The sequence below is a fragment of the Dipodomys ordii genome, unplaced genomic scaffold, assembly GCF_000151885.1.
Source record: "Dipodomys ordii isolate 6190 unplaced genomic scaffold, Dord_2.0 Scaffold39, whole genome shotgun sequence".
In the NCBI taxonomy this organism is placed as follows: domain Eukaryota; kingdom Metazoa; phylum Chordata; class Mammalia; order Rodentia; family Heteromyidae; genus Dipodomys; species Dipodomys ordii.
In genome coordinates, this window is record NW_012267255.1 from 6,427,883 (window position 1) to 6,448,187 (window position 20,305).

The 20,305-nt window shown below is 38.1% G+C and overlaps 1 protein-coding gene across 1 annotated transcript; it reads right to left on the reverse strand.

Moving 5' to 3' along the window:
• Ctbs (chitobiase, di-N-acetyl-) lies at window positions 1-16,729 on the reverse strand. The gene is made up of 7 exons (XM_013018338.1): window positions 16,530-16,729; window positions 13,178-13,316; window positions 12,321-12,529; window positions 8,337-8,508; window positions 6,047-6,144; window positions 5,573-5,734; window positions 1-620 (listed from the first exon to the last, which is right to left on the reverse strand). Exons 1-7 carry the CDS (start codon window positions 16,650-16,652, stop codon window positions 429-431), a joined length of 1,095 nt encoding a protein of 364 aa, XP_012873792.1. The 5' UTR covers window positions 16,653-16,729; the 3' UTR covers window positions 1-428.
• Between the last annotated feature and the right edge of the window lie 3,576 nt (window positions 16,730-20,305).

Genomic DNA, 20,305 nt, shown 5'->3' on the forward strand with positions numbered 1-20,305 from the left:
TAGATATTAATTGTACAAAATGAGGGTCATTATGACATGTTTATACATATGGACCTTTGATCATATTCACCCCTCCATTTCCGTGACATCTCCAGATTCAAATTTTTTATGAGTATGTCTGATATCAAGGGAAACATTAGCATAGCAATTTTAGAAAGTGTTCCTATTTGTATTATAATGTTAGAACACAGAAGAATATTTATATAGTAAGTTGATGCATTTCTTACCATATCTTCCTGGATACTTAAAAGGTGTAGTTTCTGAACTCAAAGTAGTTCTTATTTTTTATTTAGTTTTGAGTACACTAATAACTAAAGTTACAGCAATATGGCCAAAGTGTACACATTTTTTTCTCTTGAAGAATTTAGGTCTTTGATACAGAACATTTTTCTAAATCTTAGTAGTTAAACAAAAGATGTTCATCTCTGTCATAGCTTTGGCTTTAAGGCTTTCCACATTTCTTCAGTTTGCTGTTTGGCGACAGTATCTTTAGAGTAGTCAAGAGAGTTTGCATTCCACATACCAATGCCCCGTAAGTCATGGTTTTGGATATACGCTGCCTTTAAAGAAATGCTTTGAGGGTTATCATACCATACTTGATGAAAATGGCCAGCAGGATCCTATACAAGAAAATTAAAATGGAAATTTAAAGTATTCAGTACAGTGAAGAAAGAAAGTCCTTACATCCTATGATTCAGGAAGGATTCAGAAAAGATCCTATGATTCAAAAAAGGATTCTATGATTCAGAAAGGATCCTATGATTCAGAAAGGCTGGATGCCAGTGGCCCAGGCCTATATTCCTGAATACTCAGGAGGTGGTTCAAAGCCAGCCTGGGCAGGAAAATCCAAGAGATTTATCTCCACTTAATTAGCAAAAAGCCAGAACTGGAGCTATGGCTCGAATGGCAGAGCACTAGCCTTGAGTGAAAAAGCTAAGATATCACTTAGGCCCTGAGTTCAAGCACCTGTATCATCACGTACACATATACCACACAAAAGATTCAAGGAACTAATTAATGCTCACTGGCTAGCACTCTGTCACCTGAGTCATGCCTACAATCCAAGGGAGAAGCATATTTTTAATGTCAATATGGAATTTGAACTCAGGGCCTGGGCATTGTCATTTAGCTTTTGCACCCAAAGTAGCACTCCACTACTTGAGCCACAGCTCCACTTCTTCTAGTATATTCTATTTAAGTTCCTTCTCATGTCCTAAGATTCTTTCTGTGATCTGATCTAAAGATTAGCAACCAAATGCACATCAGAATCATTGTAGACCTTTTCAAAGTACAGATTCCTTTGCTCCATACCACATTAAACCTATCAAAGCAAAATCTAGGGTTGATGCTAGTGTGTGTGTGTGTGTGTGTGTGTGTGTGTGTGTGTGTGTGTGTGTGTGTGTGTGTGTGTGTGTGTGTGTGTGTGAATATGTTGTGTTTTAATGTTCTATTAGGTGATTCTGAAATGCAATGAAAGTTAGGAATCACTATTGTTATCCACTAAAACCAGCTTATACAGTGTTTTGTATTTTCTACAGTTCCTGGAAGTGTGCCTAGCTAGGGGCTTCAGGAATGATTTTTATCTATGATGAATCAGCCAAAGGTAATGGGAATGGGGGAGGAAAGAATCTCATTTTGTCAGTCTTACAAAATTGATTCTTTTTAAAAGACTATTACAAGTGACTCCATCAGTGACTTTAGAACCATAAACTAGATAATGCTTTAGAACCATAAACTAGATAATGGTACCTTCTACCCTATAAAACCTCCTCTCAGACAAGAGATAAAAGACAACCAGGGTCTGGTGGCTCACACCTGTAATCCTAGCAACTCAGGAGACTGAGATCTGAGGATGAAGGTTTAAAGCCAGCCCAAGCAAGAAAGTCTGTGAGACTCTTATCTCAGCCACCAAAATGCCAAAAGGATCAAAATATACCAAGACCAAAGTGGATCTGTGGCTAAAGTTGTAGAGTGCTAGCCTTGAGCAAAAAAAAGCTCAGGGACAGTGCCCAGGCCCAGAGTTCAAGTGCCAGAATCAACACCCCTACCTTCAATAAAGGTAAGTAGGTAGTAGGAAGGTAGGAAGGTAGGAAGGTAGGTAGGTAGGTAGGTAGGTAGGTAAGAAGGAAGGAAGGAGGGAGGGAGGAAGGAAGGAGGAAGGAAGGAAGGAAGGAAGGAAGGAAGGAAGGAAGGAAGGAAGGAAGGAAGGAAGGAAAAAAAGAAAAGACTACTACTAAAGATAATTTTCTGATTTTATATACATTTGAGACTACTGAAGGACAACACTAAATGAATGCCAGTAATATATTGTATTGGACTTACTAGATTTTGAACTCAAGGCTTCATGCTTGCTATGCAGGCACTCTCCTGCTTGAGCCATGCATCCAGCCCAAATGCCAGTAATGTTTAATGGTAGAACTTGGTAAATGAATAAACTGTGGTATATTTTAATATGGTAGATTCCTTATATTCAAGAATATCTCATTTAAAAAAAAACTCATTTTATATCTTGTACCCCATTCTCTTTTTTTGGTTTGGTTTGTGATTTATTTAGGCCAGGCTGCCTTCAAATTCCATCCTGCTGTGTTAGCCTTTCAAGGGGTAGAATTAGACAAGTCACTACCACCACACCCAGTTGTTATCCCCATCCTTTAACATTTTTAGATGAAACCATGCATAATGCTCTAGGCATTTGTCAATTTTGACTAAAGGGAAACTTGTAAAGTCTGTAAATAATATGAAAGATTTTTGAAGATTCAAAGGCAAACTCAAAGGTATACCCATTTTGAATATGCCATCATTCTAGCCAATAACTGAACATTTTTAATATTGTTAAGTGTCTCAAAATAGGGAATGATCAAACAGTAAATTGGTTGATTTAAGCATTATTAAAACATATGCTTTCCAGAACATTGAGTCCAAGATGAAACTGCTATTGCTGAAGCAGAATGAATCTCTTCAAACAAAATGGAAACTGGATTTTTTACTAATACATAATGAATAAAAAAGAGAAATGTAGCACTTATAAACGAGACTCTTTTCTAAAGTGCCATTAAATGGCTTCCAATGCTCACTAGAATGTTTTCTTAATTCTTTGACCTCAGAGAATATGTTCTGGTTAGATTATAGTTACCAAAACACAGTCAGATAGAAGGAGTACATTCTGGTGTTTGAAAGTATAAAATGGTAAGTATATAGTTCACAAAAACCTACTATGTATTTTATGAAGATTTAGAGGACAGAAGCTCAGAGGTGCCATACATAAATAAATCATGAAAGAGAAAAAGGCTAATTCAGTGCATGTTGTATGCATGGGTTGAAATATCACATTAAACTCCATTAATATGTACAATTTATACATTAATCAAAAACATTTTTAAATGGAGAAATGTGTCTAAGAAATTAAATATACACACTTAATGTACACACTTAATAGAAACTAAAAAGGTGTGGTTATCAGAGGCCATAGGTGGGTGAATGTGTTATTGGCCAAAGGACACAGTACTTCAGATAAATACAAGAAATAAGTTCAAGGGATCATTTATACATCATCATGACTACTGTTAACAGCAATGAACTACAGATGATAATTGCTGAAATTTTAAGTAAGCTCACCATAAAAGTATGTGAAGTAATGTGTGTCAGCAGTTTGATTTAACCATTATTCCAGTGTATGCATATAAAAAACATTTGTACACTGTAAGCATATATATACATATATAAATTTTTCTTGTTCATTAAAGTCTTTAGAAAAAATATATTCCTGCATCTTATAACTCATTAAAGAAAGTAAGTCAGGGATAAGAAAAACCAGCGTATTAAAGTATGGCCTATCATTTAATCTTATTACATATTATAAATATAACTATAGTAATTATGTTTTAAATTAAATGTAATTGAGTATCAAAGTTGTTATAAATTATACTCATGAAACACTATTCCCCTATGTGTTTCAGAGATAGCTATGAAATTGGGGGTTCCATGTTAAATAATTAAGTGGCTTTATATATTATAGCACTTCTTAAATCCTTTAACAACTTAGAAATCTCTAAGACATATGGTATACAGTGTTTTCTAAATATATTTGACCATGGAATGTATGTGTGCATGTATATGTGCGTGTTTGTATGTGTGTATAATATTAACAATTCTCAGAAAAGAGGATTATAATACATCCTAATTTAACTAATAGGGTTATAATTTTGAATCTGAAGTTTGGAAGGCTTGACATATATATATATATATATATATACACATATATCTTATATAAGCTTAACATATATATCCTATGTAATTGATACACAGGCTCTATGTGTATATTAATTCTAATTTATTCTATATAGTAGTGTGTTGGTTGCCATATTTTATAAATGAGTATCAGATAATAAGTCAACAACATTTATCTTGACCAGGTATCAGTGGCTCATGCCTACAATCCTTCATACTGAGGAGGCTGAGATCTGAGGATCTTGGTTCAAAATCAGTCTGAGCAAAAAAGTCCATGAGCCTCTGTCTCCAATTTTCCATCAAAAATTGCTGGACTCACCAAGCACCAGTAGCTTATGCCTATAATTTTAGCGAGGATCACAGGTTGAAGCCAGCTGGGACGAATAAATCTATCTCCAGGTTACCAGCAAAAACTTAGAACAGGAGGCATGGTTCAAGTGGAAGAATGCCATCCATGAGTGAAAAAGCTGAGAACATGAGGCCCTGAGTTCAATCCCTGATTCTGGCACATACACACACACATACTAGAAATCTTTCCAGCATTAACTTACAGCATTTTAGGACTTATTTTAAAGGAACATAATGTAAAATGCTCTGATTATTTGTACTTCAATCTTTAAGACTTGAAAATGTTTTTATGCTAAATGTTAATTTTGAGAATCAAACATTTCTTTGTCTATCTGGTATAGCATTTTAGTATTCAAAACTATAGCAATACAGTATTCAAATATTACCTGTCACAATCACTAATAGTTTACTGTATTTCTTCAGGCTTCCTTCTATATATTTTCCCCCACAAGACCAGAAGTCCAACTCAGTATCTGATGCTTTCACTCACTGACTGTATTCTACCACCTAAGCCATTTAATATTACATATAATCTTTAACATTACATATAAGTTATTTTAATAATTAATTTGAAAGGTAACAAGTTTTGCATTGTAAAGCCTACGATGATATTTCCTCTCAGCTTTATTCTGCCCTGAGTCTCATCAGAAGCTTTAGGCTACTTTGAAATGGAGTCATTTAGAACTAGTAACCTATTTTTGGCCTAAAGACCTTTCAAAAGATGACATCTTAACTGTCGACTATTGGGAAAGACCTGTTCATGATATGCGTATTTTTATATTTCATCTAAAATGAAGTGGCCCAAGAAGGATGTTGTATTATTAGCACAACTTGAGTTGTTCCCCAGGAAACTAGAGTTCTTGATGACATACATTCATAGACAAGTTTACTCATGTTAACAGCAGAGACAGAGATTCCTAATACCAAATATTTAGTTATAAAATACACAGTTATGAAAACTAAGACAATATATCTTCCAAGTCTGTCAAAGACTTACTTTATAGTTATAATAAGGAGCCTGTTGATATTTATTCCATTGACTTCCAGAAAAAGAACTATTTATTTGCTTCATGATAGTTTTATAGGGCACCTGACGTCCTGCGGCATCACTACAAGGAGCCCCCCGGAAAGGGACTTTTGCAATGGTACAAATGTGCTCCTAGACAAAAAAATGTTTGTTAACTAGACTATCAAGTAACTCTTAAGACCCAAACAGAAGAAAAATTAAAACCCATAGTTAGAAATTAAATAAAAGCTACAAGTAGACAAACTATCTCTAAAGAACAAAAGTTAAATAATTCCTAACTGAAAAAAAGGTATAACATTCAGAAGCACCTATGGGACTAAATAATTAAAAACAAATATTTAGTCTCAACTTGTATTTCAAAATTTTTATATAAATTGGTTATATAGTCATAGAGATGCAAAATATATAATTGTGGGAAATTAAATACAAACAACCTCTTCTTACCTCAGATAGATTCAGGCAGGTATAATCATAACCATACCAGGGAACACCCATTACAAGTTTCTTAGGGTTAATGCCCATCTTGATGTAGTCATTATATCCTAGTCAGAGGGATAGAAAAAACTTAGCTTACCCTTCCTATATCTATAAATGCATTCATACAAATTATGCAACCATTTAGAATTTTGGTTTGTAAACACAGGTACACTTATGCAAAATTCCAATTGTGTTTCTCTACCATGATATTATAAAAGTCAACACTGAAGAATTATAACTCCTGCTGGGAGTGTGGCTTGGTAGTAAATGTGAATGCCTAGCACATTTGATGCCCTGGGTTCAATCCACAGCATTTTGTGAGAATGAATGAAAAAATTCAGTTTATTACATCTTTATTTCTAAACGATTTCTTTTGAGTAAGATAAAACATCCAAAACAATTCTGATCATATTAAAACAAAATTCAGAAAATACAACTCTAGGGCTGGGAAGGTGGCTCAGTGGTAGAGCGCTTGCCTTGCATGCATGAGGCTCTGGGTTTGATTCCTCAGCACCACATAAGCAAAAAGAAAAAAGCCGAAAGTGGCTCTGTGGCTCAAGTGGTAGAGCACTAGCCTTGAGCTGAAGAGCTGAGGGATAGCGCCCAGGTCCAGAGTTCAGGCCCCACAACTGGACCCAGAAAAAAAAAAAAAACTCTAGAAAGTATGGCATCTTGATCTCATCAATAAGCTATAAAGATGATACATTTGTTTTATTAGATTCTAAAGTTTCAAACAAGTTCTATAAATCATGTACTTCTTGGCAGCAATGCACTCAAAATTTCCAATTGAAAGCATAAGTGCCCCATGTTTTACAAATATCACAGAAGTATCCTAATGATAGAGTTGTAGGAAACAAAAAGAGAGATGAATAAATGCTAGACCTACCAATCCTTTTCCTGTCCAGTGCTGCAAACATGTTTTCCTACCATGAAATATTCCTTGACTATCCAGAGTGTTGAATTAAATAAGTTTATTGTTTTTCAGAGCCTTTAATGTTACTTGCTCTGTTAAATATTTAAAAATAGGGATGGGGAATGCTTCATTTCCAAGCATATGTGAAAATTAATGTGTTATTTACAGTGTACAATATCTTTTCCATTGGGTGATACAGAGTTGGGATTCCTAAATTAAATAATTGCTTTATAATTATAAAGTTGTTATAAGTTATGATGTTTCTGAATTTCAACAGAATATGTTTATGACCAGACTAATGTATCCAAACAATTAGGATATGATGAAAAATGAGTCCAGATTCTAACATTTCAATTTCTATATGAAAAAGAAAAAATATTTACATATCAAAAGTAACTGCTCTAGAAATTTCATCTAAGTTCAAAAGCCAGCAAACCATCTTTTATTCAATTGGTGGGAAATAACCCAATATGAATTTATTCTTTTTTCCAATACTGGGGTTTGAACTCAGATCTTCCCATTTGCTATTATTTGTGCTTTAGTTTACTTTTCAGAGTCACATTTTTTGCCCAGAGTTGACCTTAGACTGAAAACTTCCTACCCTATGCCTCCTGAGCTAACCCAAATTTTGTAGAGAAAAATACAAAGACCAAATCATATGAATGGGAGGTCATTGGTATTCTCAGTTCTAATAGTAATCCAATATTTAATATGTTGCAAATACTAATATTGAATAATATAAAGTTGCTGGGCAGGATGGTGCACATTTGTATTTCTAACATTTGAGATGTTTAAATAGAATCAAGAGAGACCATACTAGGCTGCATAGTGAGAACTTGTCTCAAAATCAAACACAAACACATACACACACACACACATCAAAATAACAAAAAGATAAAGCCAATTCTGTTCATTTGTGGTTGGTACTCATAATTATCTCTTCTCTTAAACTAAGGATTATTTTAACAAAAACATTCTGTCAGAGTCTAGATAAATATCTTCCTTAAGTGACTGCATGGCAAAAATGTTAGACTTGAAGTTAGAGTCCCAATATATAATACTTAACAGTTGTATAACCATCTATAATAGAGGGTTAGTAACCATCTATAATAGAGGGTTAGTGATAATATAGCTATCTCACAAGGTTATTACAAGAATTAAGTGAAAACTTCAAAGTTTTAAAACATTTTGTAACTATTAAAGCCCTCCAAACAAGTGATTTTTACGTTTCAAGCATGCTTTACATATAGAAAGGATATGCAAATAATTTAAGAGTATTAAAAGATACCTAATGTCTGCAGTTGTGGAGTTAATATAACTAATGATCATTCTGTAGATTCTTACCAGTTAATGTCTGATTATAGGGAGCATTGGCTGCTGCAACACATTCTGACCAGACCTGACTTTGTTCATCATAAGACATCACAAAAAGAAAGTCACAAGCATCTGCAATTCCAGTATAATTATAGCATCTTCTGTCTATGTTTTTTGGAGACCAAGCTACATCAAAGGTTACCTTTGAGAAACATAATATGTCACATAATATAATCAAACATGCATATAATAGCAGACGTTTTTATTATGTATTTTCTTGCTTCATACTACAATAGGAAAAAAGAACTGCTTACAGTGCATGAATTTAAGATTTGACACTAAGAAATATATTTTTGACATTAGACTGGCCTATATGTGTGTATTTGGATGTACAATTGCCGGGAGAAGGACATTATACAGAAGAGGAGTTTTACACTCAATTATCTTCAGACCCTGGACTGGTAGTTCAGCTGATTAAAATAAGCAGGTTTAAAGGCAAATGAAGAATAAAGACACACTAAAAAATGCAAATATAAAAGTTATTAAAAGTAGTTGCCCGTCAAGTTGACACAACCTGGCTATAGTGTGAGTACCTGATTCACAATCATATTTCATGGCTTTGGTCTAGTATTACAGTTAGAGAACTGTAGAGTTTTATGGTGCACAGTTACAAGCTTTTCAACTCAAAATGCTGAAAACACTTATGGAAATATTCTAATAAACCTAAGTGACATATTATCTTTCAAAAATGAATGGTGACCAAGCATTCAGTAAGCCAAAGCTTCTTCAAAATATCTATTTAGTGCTTTAACTAAATATTACTACACATTATTTTAATGTATGAAAGAAATACTTTAAAATCCCAAAATTCTTTTAGTTAATATAATAAAAATTTGAGACACTTGAAGTAAAATTTTTATAATTGGCTAGTTTATCTTAGCAAAACTCTTTCGAGACTTTCTCAAAGTTCTCTTTATACTTCTTCAGGTATTACTTAAAAATAAGGCTACAAACCTTTCTTAGTTCTACACTAAAATAGGTCATAATATGAAATTTGTACATATTGGTCCCATCTGTCATTGTCTACAATTTAAAACAGAAGCTGTATTATAGTAATAGGAAAAATAAATGACTACCTCAAGCAGAGTTTCAACTATATTTTGTTATTCCATTTCAATTCCATTTTGTTATTCCATCCCTATCTCCTGAATACTAAGACTATCTTCCTGTCATAGTTGATCTTATATTAATGAGAAAGTAGCATATTATCTCACATTAAACAAGAAATCAAAGACTTAGATTATAGTCGTGGCTTGATTCTAGTCTTAGTCTTGGCTTAGATTCTAGTCTTAATGAAGTTTTTTTTAATGCTCTTTTTATTTATTTATTTGGTAGTACTAGGGTTTAAACTCAAAACCTGGCACTTGACTAATAGATGCTCTACCACTTGAGCCACCAGCCTTCGGCTCCATTTTAATATGCAAAGTCACTTAAGGTATCTGTATATGAAATATTCAATATGAATATAAATATATGAATATAAAATGATAGTTTAGAAAGAAATCTTCAAGGAAGTTTTCAGCTCTTCTAGTTCACTGGCTGAGACTGAGACCCAAACTTGATATCTGACATTTTTGCTTAGATACTGAGAAATACTCGGTAGCATATGAGCCATGCTTCCAACCCTTCTAGCTCTTTACTTCTGTGAATACAATTTTGTGAACATAAATAAGCCAGCTTTCCCACTCAGAGACTCCATTTTGGTCTTTTTTTCCTAGTCACCAGATAAGGACCATTGGACCATGTTCTGACTCTTTTCTTCCCTAACTTCACATTTTCCTTTGAGTAGTCTTTCAAAAGTTATTCTTTCCCTTCCTTTTCACTAATCACTTCATACAACAAATACTTACTAAACATTTGTTGAGTGCTCAGATTATGGAATCCTGTCATTCCATACTGTAAATCTCTACTTACTAGACAGTTCAATAAATACATTCTAGTCTTCCTTACTCAATTATTTATTTATTTGTTTGTTTGTTTGTTTATGTGGTTGTACATAGGGATTTCAGTATCAGAACTGCACAATGCATCATGATCAATGTCACACTTTCTATCATTTGCTCCATTTTCCCCATCCCATCTCTACCCTCAAGTTATACAGTTCAATTTTTACATAATGTCAATAAATATAATGGCTGTATTTGCTCACACTTTCTCCCTCCACTTGTTCTCTTCTGTCTTTGTATACTACTACAGAACCTCTCAAAACACTACTTTCCACACATAATCCATTACATATAGAATACTCCCCTACCCAGTATCCCAGTATCATGCCTATAATCCTAGTTACTCAGAAAGCTGCTATCTGAGGATTGTGGCTCAAAGCCAGCAGCAGACAAATCCAAAGATTCTTATTTCCAGCTAACCAGCAAAAAGCCAGAACTGGGGGTATGACTCGTGGTGCAGGGTCAGCTAGGAACAAAACAGCAGAGTAAGAGCTTAGGGCCCTGAGTTCAAGCCCCAGTGTTAGAACAACAACAAAAAAAACCCACAAAAACATAACCTCCCCCCCACACACACACAAACACAGAGGAAACAAGAGTATACTCAGATATTCTAGGTCTTTTACAATCTGTCCTACATTTGCAATTGTTCCTTCCACTGATTAATCTAATATAAGCTTGGCATAGTTGTCTAAATTGTTTCACTCACCCTCAAATATGGAAATAGATATTCCTTCTCAAGGTCTCTTTATCTTGTCCTTGGAACTGGAAAATAGGCTGTTTTCCACATACCAATTCTAGCCTACTAGTAACAGCTAGCTAAAAATCAAAAGAAAATTTTCTGAGATCAAAACTTGGGAAGAGAAGGGCAAAGTACATTGAATGTCAGGTGCTTGCTATCCTTCATCTGTGGTGTGTTCATCTGAAAAGGTGAATTCCATAGTGACAGACCTCCCTACTCACCTAAAATCATATGTCCTTATGTCATTCTTATTATTCTACCTATAATTCTAAAATATATATGAACAACATACCAGAAACTGAAAAGGCAGGTCTCTAGGCTCTAACCCAGACTCACTCAGTCAATGTTGCTGAGTTTTACACAAGCACAGTCAGCTGATTGTGAGACTGGGTTAAGAATAGCGGCATTAGCTGGTTGCTAATGCTTGTAATCCTACTACTCAGGAAGCTGAGATCTGAGGACTACAGTTCAAAACCTGCCCAGGCAGGGACGTCCATAAGACTCTTTTTTTTTTGGGGGGGGGGTCCCGGTCGTGGGGCCTGAACTCTGGGCCTGGGTGCTGTCCCTCAGCTCTTCAGCTCTACCACTTGAGCCACAGCGCCACTTCCGGCTTTTTTCTTTTTGCTTATGTGGTGCTGAGGAATCAAACACAGGGCCTTATGCATGCAAGGCAAGCGCTCTACCACTGAGCCACCTTCCCAGCCCCCATGAGACTCTTATGTTCAATTAACCGCCAGAAAACTGGAAGTGTAGTTATGGCTAACGTAGGAGACCACTAGCTCTGTGTGTGTGTGTGTGTGTGTACAATGGATTAAACTTTTTTTTCTGTTAGTACCTGGGATTGAACTAAGGGCCTTGTGTTTGCTAGGCAAATATTCTTTATCACTTAAGCCATGCTTCAAGTCCATTTTATTCTTAGTTTTTCAGATAGGGTCTCAAAATCTTGCCCAGACTAGCCTTGGATTGGGATCCTCATAGCTCTACTTTCTAATTACTGTGATTACAGGTAGGCACCCACCATGTCCAAGTATTTAATACTGATAACCCCGCTTTCAAGGAAAGTAGGTGAACAATCCTAGTGTTTTATTTTTAGGTGAACAGAGTACAGACTTAGGACCATAAAATTACTTAAATAAGCATCAAAAGAGCAACATAATGTTTAATGAATACATGCTGAAATCTTTGTTTACTATAAACTAGAATCAGATCTTCATAATCCATTTTGATATGGAAAAAATAGAGTTTTAAAAGAAAATGAGTGTTTTTTACCTGTGATCCCTCAATCTCACGATGGAAAGAGTCTGTGGTTTCTTTGACTAAAGCTGTTAATGCATCATATTCAGGTGATGAACAATTAACTTCTTGCTCTATGTCTAGATTAATTCCATCCATATACTGAGTTTGGGCCAATTTAACTTTCTGAGTTATCCAGGATGCTCTGAAAGTGGGATCAACAATATCCTTTAGGGATACATCTCCTGTGGATGAAATACATATCATCTGAACATATGCTTTTCAGTTAAATGCCATTTCTTTGTCACAAGCACATTTCCAAAGACACCATGTCTTCAACGATAATAATGTCATTATTTTTGCAACACTAAGCCTCCAGGTTTTCCAAATAAAGAAATATTATACCAAATAATAGAAAGACATTGCTCACTAATCTCCAAAGTAACTATTATGATAAAAATATAAATTAGAAGCAGAAATTTATTAATTTAAGGTCTGCATGCCAATTAGTCACATTTTGTTCAAGCCAAACATAATTCTTTAAAATTATCCCTGATTTATGTAACTGTAACCCCTCTATACATCACCTTTATAATAACAATTAAAAATATATCTCTTTGTAAAATGAATTTTTTAGTATTTAAGAGATATTACTTAAGAAGCATTTAAAACGGGCACCGGTGGCTCACGCCTGTAATCCTAGCTACTCAGGAGGCTGAGATCTGAGGATCACGGTTCAAAGCCAGCCCGAGCAAGACAGCACCCAAGCCCAGAGTTCAAGCCCCACGACAAAAAAAAGAATCATTTAAAAAAAGACTTACAGGTTAAGGACTATAGCAATGACGCAGGTAAATTTATCAGGTTGATGATCCATATATCTGACAAGAACATACCTTTTAGCACTATTCTGGCTCCTTTTGAATGAGCATAGCACATCAATTCTGTGTCGTATTTCCCAAAAGCTGCCACAGTTGTAATTTGTGACCAATCATAAGATTTCCAAGTTTTCTGTCCAACATCAAATACAAAGACCTGCCAGAACAACAGGGCAAAGAACCATCACCTAAATTCATATACTGCAAACCATCTGAATAAAGTTGCCACCGGCATATGCCAGGCACTTATGGTGAGTTCTGTTAGGGATTTCAATTTAATTAGTAAGAGGAATAATTAGCCCTGCGAAGTGGGGAAGGATGGACCAAGAAGAAGTCATTGCAAGTGCCAAGGCATGAAAGCAGAGTGTATATAGTTTTATAAACATTTAGTATGGCCAACATGTACATATTTATAATGGAATTTGGAGAGCACAAGAAGTACCAGAGTGGTAAGTAGGGATTAAGTTATAAAAAGCCTTTATTCTGAAAGAAAAGGAGAGAACAAAAGCATTTTTTTTTAAAGAAAAAGGTATGCATTTGGAAAAATCCCTTCAACTGAAGTGGGAAATGATTAAAGATGGACCACAACTGGAGTCAGGATAGGGGAATTGTTGGATAAATCCAAGGAAGAAACAATGATGATTTCAAGTAAAACTGGAGTGTAAAAGTTTAAGTGACTAGATTTGAGGAAGTTCTAAGGAGGTGACAGAGCAAGAGGTGACTTAAGGCAAGAGAAAGAAGTTTGGTAATACTCAAGTTTCTAGCAGTTCCAGCTAGAGTTCAGTCTAATTCTAAAACAGTTGATGTTACCCTTCTCTAGCAATTTTTTCCCATAGATAATTCTAGAAGCATACAAGGGTCATATATAATTCTTCTATCCTGGGCTATTTATATTGATTTGGCAAATATTTTTGAATTCCAGTCATATAGGAGTATTTTGCTAGGCACTAAGAACAGAGAGGTGAACAGGAGAGGTAATAAAGGCACAGTAATCCTGATTGTGTGTGGAACCATAAAACAAGTTATGTGGTGACAAGATTCAGTGGTATTGCATAGACCATGGATTTTTGTGACTTTTATCTTAGGATCCATGGAACTCCACAAGTAGGAATGAGGTAGAAGATTTGTATTGAAAAGACAGATATGAGGGTTGGGAATGTGGCTTAGTGGTAGAGTGCTTGCCTAGCATGCATAAAGCCCTGGGTTGATTCCTCAGTAACACATAAACAAAACAAAAAAAAAGCCAGAAGTGGCTCTGTGGCTCAAGTAGTGGAGTGTTAGCTCAGGGACAGTGCCCAGGCCCTGGGTTCAAGCCCAGGACTGGCAAAAGAAAGAAAAAAAGACAGACTTGGAGGAACCACTGTAAGAAGACTGGATGGAGATGAGGCAGTTTCAGCAGCCATTTCTGACTTTCCTTAATCTTACCCTCCCTCTTGTTCTTGCTTTTCAGAATTAACAAGGTAACTTACTTTTCTGCTATGCAACTGCCCAATGAAATAATTGCAGAATGGAAAATTGAATGTCCCACTGGATGCATATTTTATTAAACCTTACCACTTATTCCAATTTTAGTTCTGACAAGATTGAATTCGTTAAACCAGGTGCTAGTAGCTTACACCTAACCACTCAAAAGGCTCAGATCTGAGAATCACAGTTCAAAGCCAACCCTGATAAAGTCCCTGGACTCTTGTTTCTAATCAACCACCCAAAAAAAGCCTGAACTGGAGCTATGGTTCAAGTAGTAGAATGTCAGCCTTGAGCAGAATAAACTAAGGGAAAGCACCCAGGCCAGTTTAAGACCCAGTACTGGCACAATAAAAATAATAAAGATTCTATCTGGTTAATACTAGAAGCTTGTGATATCACTGAAACCTTAACTGGATGAACCAACTAAAAATATAAAGAAAGTGGGGTTGAAAGGTCTGGGTTCAATCCACAACAAAATCCTCAAACATGTACCTGTGTATAAATGGAGATCACATAATCTAGTATTGAAAAATATACAGGAAAATCCATAATTTTGCTGCTTTGCATAATTGATTTTCAAAATAATCACAAATACTCCTGTGTATTACAATAAATATTGTAGCACAGTGTACAACAATAAATCTTCTGGATTATTAAAACAGAAAAGCAAACAAAATGATGAATTGGAAGGCCATTAGACTGAAAGCACCAATGCCTTGGGTTTTTAAAGAGCAAACTAATTTTAACAGGAAAGTGCAATGTCAACTTTACTAGTCAGAATCACTCGCTTAAGTAGGGACTTTCCACCAGATTGTACCCAAATAAGCCAAACATATATCTAAAGCCAGTCAAGTTACTTTGCTTTCACTTCTGAGCCTCTAATCAAACTTTGTAAGTTTTTCTTTTAAAGTGACACTTGGCAGATTCTCTGAAACACTTTTTTTTTTTTTGGCTGATCCTGGGACTTGAAATCCAGCCTGGACACTGTCCCTGAGCTTTTTTATTTTTATTTATTTATTTTGCTCCAGGCTAGCACTCTGTCACTTGACTCACAACTCCACTTCTGGCTTTTTTTTTTTTTGTACTTAATTGGAGCTAGGTTTACAGGTGTCAGCCACCTGAGCCCAGCAATTAACCACTTTTATTTCTTTGAAACCAAGGCATACATACTTTTTTTTTAAAAAAAGGACACCTCAATGTTCTTCCTTCAAAATTAATCTGCTGGATTAAGATCTAGGCCCTGCTCCTAGTCTACAAAGTATTTTTTCTTCAGACTGAACCTTGACTTTGTCCTATTTCTGCAAGTCATCAGTCTGCAGTCAGGTCCTCTTAATATTGCTTTCAAAAGGGTATCTGGTTAATGTTACCCAAAGCTTTATAAACTGTTGTATCAGAATGAAAAATTACTGAGAGGCCTATTTTTGCCGAGGTGCCATAAAGGAAAGGAATAATAGATAATATAGATCTCTATGCAGATCTATATTGCATGTATATGCTCTGGTGGCTCACGCCTGTAATCCTAGCTACTCGGGAGGCTGAGATCTGAGGATCGCGGTTCAAGCCAGCCCTTGGCAGGAAAGCCCGTGAGACTCTTAACTCCAATTAGCCACCAGAAAACCGGAAGTGGCGCTGTGGCCCAGGGTAGTAGGAACTAGCCTTTAGCCAGAGAGCTCGGGGACGGCAACCAGGCCCATGGTTCTAAGGCTCAAGGCAGGCAGAACGCCAGTCCGGACGCCGGGCTCCTTCACGATGAGTCCCCACGGCTCGGGAAGGAGCTGGCGGGCTTCTGCGGCGCCGTGAGCGGGCGTCACGCAGCCCCGGAGCGCCCGCGAAGCGGAGGGCCCACGGCTCGGACTGACGCTCGAGTCGGCACCCAGCGCTCCCAGCCCCTCGGCGGCCTGACCTCGAAGTCGGGGCGGTGGCGGATCGGGCGGCAGAGCGCGGGCTCCGAGCACGGGCAGCGGGCCCCGGCCACCAGCGGCAGCGCCAGCAGGCGCCACCACGTAGTGAGCCCGGACGTGGACATGCCGGCACCGGCGGCGCGACCTCAGGCCTCCAAACGGGTCCGCAGGGCCGGGCTGCAGGGCGGGCCAGGGCGCGGGTCCTCAGCGCGGAGGGTCGGAGCAGGAAGGGGCAGGGCAGGAGCCCGCTCGGGTCTGGCGAGGAGCCCGGCGCTCCGAGGGAGGGGCGGAGCCTGCTGCTCACTAGGGAGGGGGCGGAGCCTGCTGCTCAGAAGGGAGGGGCGGAGCCTGCTGCTCACTAGGGAGGGGGCGGAGCCTGCCGCTCAGAAGGGAGGGGGGCGGAGCCTGCTGCTCAGAAGGGAGGGGCGGAGCCTGCCGCTCACTAGGGATGGGGCGGAGCCTGCTGCTCAGAAGGGAGGGGCGGAGCCTTCCCCTGGAGGGTGCTGCTCTGGCCAATCCATGACGTGTTCGGAGCGTGGGTGAAGGTGGAAGCCCTGGGGTCTCGCTTAGCTGCGACTCCCGGGACAAAGGAGGTGGTTAGCTTAGACAACTGTCATTCCTCCCAAGCGCCCTGGATCCCCCTCCGCCCTCCGAAGTCCTTGGCTCTGCGTCGAGATGCACTCTCCTTGTGGACTCCCCACGCGCGAGAACAGGTGTCCGCAGGGGATAAACGATGCAGCTACTTGACGTGGCCAGATGTGTAAATTCCCTCTTACGGTGACTCTAATACAAGCATCGGATTTTGCTTCTTGCTTGTTTATGCTCCTGAAGAAAAAAAAACAACTGAAATTGGAAATGGGGTGACAACAAAATGCCAATAGCTAGAAAGCAAAAATCGAGTAAAGGAGAGCAGTTAGATTGTCACATTCTCTTTTCTTCCAACTTGGCTGAAGTTTGGGAGATTCAATTCCCTGGGAAGAGTATTGATGTCTGGTGCAGATGTGATCACTACACCTAAGCCCGGAGAAAGTGACTTGCTGTCTAGTGAATATTGAACCCTTCCCCACAAGGACCAAAATCTGATCCTGTACCTGCGATTACAGGCGTGAACCACTGGCACCCAAGGAAAAACTTAAAAATAAAAAGGGATGGGCACCCATAGCTGAGGCCCAGAATCCCAGCTACTCGGGAGACTGAGACCTGATCTCTTACCTCCAAAAAGTGCCAGAAAGCCAGAAGTGGAGCCCTGGCTCAAGGGGGGAAAGGTAGTCTTGAGCAAGAAACGGAGGGAGGGAGAGAGGGAGGGAGGGAAGAAGGGAAGGAAGATAAAGGGCTGGGGCAAATAGTATTTGGCAGAAGTAAGGAATATAACGGAGGGGGACTTGTTCAGCGTTTACAGTATACATCTATGGAGTTACCACAATGAAACACTCTTGTACTTTACATGTATGTTAATAACTAAAGAAATGTGTTTAAAAAAAAAAGGAACAGAGAGACTCTGGAAGACGTGTCAGGAAGCCCAACTCCAAAGCAAAAGTCAGAATATTAATTTAAGAAATAAGGACTTAGCCGGGCGCTGGTGGCTCACACCTGTAATCCTAGCTACTCAGGAGGCTGAGATCTGAGGATCGCGGTTCAAAGCCAGCCCGGGCAGGAGAGACCGTGAGACTCCTATCTCCAATAAACCACCAGAAAACCGGAAGTGGCACTGTAGCTCAAGTGGTAGAGCGCTCGCCTTGAGCTGAAGAGCTGAGGGACAGCGCCCAGACCCAGAGTTCAAGCCCCACGACCGACCAAAATACAAAAAAAAAGAAAAAAGAAATAAGGACTTAAGGAGTGGGAAATAATACTAGGAATGCTAACAAAGCAAATCAAAATGAAAAAAAAAAACAACAACCCATAATGTTGCTGGCATGGTAATGGAGTATCAATGCCTTAATTCTATTGCCTTTGTGCTTTAGACATCAAGGCTCCCTGCCTAGGTGAAGATTGGTTACTGCTTAGGACAGAACCCAGCATAGAAAAGGAGACTTGAGGCAGGTTTGCTGCCGGCCAAGGATTGGGGAAACCTAGGTGGGCTTTTCTCCTTTAATGATCTGCTCATCCCAAGAGCCTATAAAACTCCCAAAACTCCACAAGTGTCTGCAACCACTTGTTCAATATTCCCAACAATAGCGCAGTACTTAGTATATACAGTTTGTAAAATGTTTGTGTTTTTTATTTTTTAAAAAAAGCTTCAAATGTGATTGGGTTTAGCTGAAGTAGGCACTTCAGGGCATTCTTTTCAAGCTTTAAAACAGGATGTCTGAAAACTGTCAAAGAGATGGGACCGTGTTATTTTCATATTACTAAATATTGAATATGTTTTGCCATTTTCCCAGTCAAAATAAATACAAATCTAAATTAAGAAAAATAAGTATAGTGTAAATTACAACTTCAAGTAGGCCCTTTGTTTACTGTAGGAGCATATTTGGGCTTCAACAGTTTACCAAATTTCACACACATGGTCTGGATTACTCTACTTGGCACCAAGATCCTAGAAGAAAAAGTATTTTTGAAAGCTTTGTATGTCTTCGGGGATCCTCCTGTTTAAACATCAAACAGAGCAAACATCTTTGTGGCTATAAAGGAAATTGAATAGCACTAGCCTCATAAAGTAATAACAATTAAAACACTAATTGCAGCATATGAGATTATATTTATTTTAAACCCCTTAAGCAACAATAAAAAAATTAAAAGTGTAAATTCCCTTCCCAGAACCAAAATACTCTCAAAATGAAGATCTCATTACAGTTCTCCCAGAAGATAATACTTTAGCCAACTAGAAACAAGAATAAGTTGACATATTTGTATTCTTCATAAATTGGACAAGTTTGATTAGAACTAGTGTTTCTGATAGGACACCAGATTTACTTCCTCATCTTGAAGTACTCTTGATGGCCCTAGTGTTTATTCTCTAAGGCTCCATTATTTGAGAGGATGTTGTTCTAAAGTTAACTTTCTCCCCGGCATGCATTTCTATGAGGCTCACCCAAACCCTGTCCTTACATCTCGCAGTTCTGTTTTATAGAAATTGAATCTAAAGCTCACAGGTCTAAAGTCTAAGGAACAAGTTACCAAACATGATAAATCAAGTTGGGTCTCAACTTTGGCCTGTGGTAGTCTGATGGCAAAGCTTGTACCAGATCTTGTCATCACATCCTGCTGCCCCAGGATTGTCCAGCTGAAGCATCCATCTTGGCCTCTTCCCTCCTACATGTAGTGATTGGAGGCATTTGTCACTTTCCTACTCTAGAGCAGGGCATTTGTCACTTTCCTAAATCAAGTCCAGATTCCTCTGCCGCACTTGTTTCTTGAAGGTTTGTCCTGTCCCATACCAGTGAGTCTTTCCTCCTATTTGCCCTTCTGCCAAGTGGCTACCACTTGTCCTGCCTTTGTCCTGCACTGATGAGGCTCCCTGTCCATCCAGCTTCCTGGTTTTACCCTAGATTCAGTCATCCTTTTTTTCTTTTTTTCCCCTACTGTACTTGACTAGCATCACACAACCAAAAGGATTTAACTGACCTTTAGCTGTTTCCTGTGTCTGTCATAGCTCCAGAGGAGGAGGCTTATACCCTGTAAGATAGTGGTTCTCTAGCCGGGTGCTGGTGACTCATGCCTGTAATACTAGCTACTCAGGAGACTGATTGCTAAGGACTGCAGTTCAAAGAAAACCTTGGTAGGAAATCCATGAGATAGCTCCAATTAACCACCAAAAGGCCAGAAGTGAAGCTGTGGC

What these genes read in the sequence shown, in the direction of transcription:
- Ctbs (XM_013018338.1), bottom strand. Translation starts at nt 16,652, where the DNA reads ATGTCCACGTCCGGGCTCACTACGTGGTGGCGCCTGCTGGCGCTGCCG. An exon ending in AGCCAGAATAGTGCTAAAAG is followed by an intron (nt 12,530 to 13,177) that starts GTATGTTCTTGT and finishes TTTCATCCACAG; the next exon opens with GAGATGTATCCCTAAAGGAT. An exon ending in CCTGCCTGAATCTATCTGAG is followed by an intron (nt 5,735 to 6,046) that starts GTAAGAAGAGGT and finishes TTTTTTGTCTAG; the next exon opens with GAGCACATTTGTACCATTGC.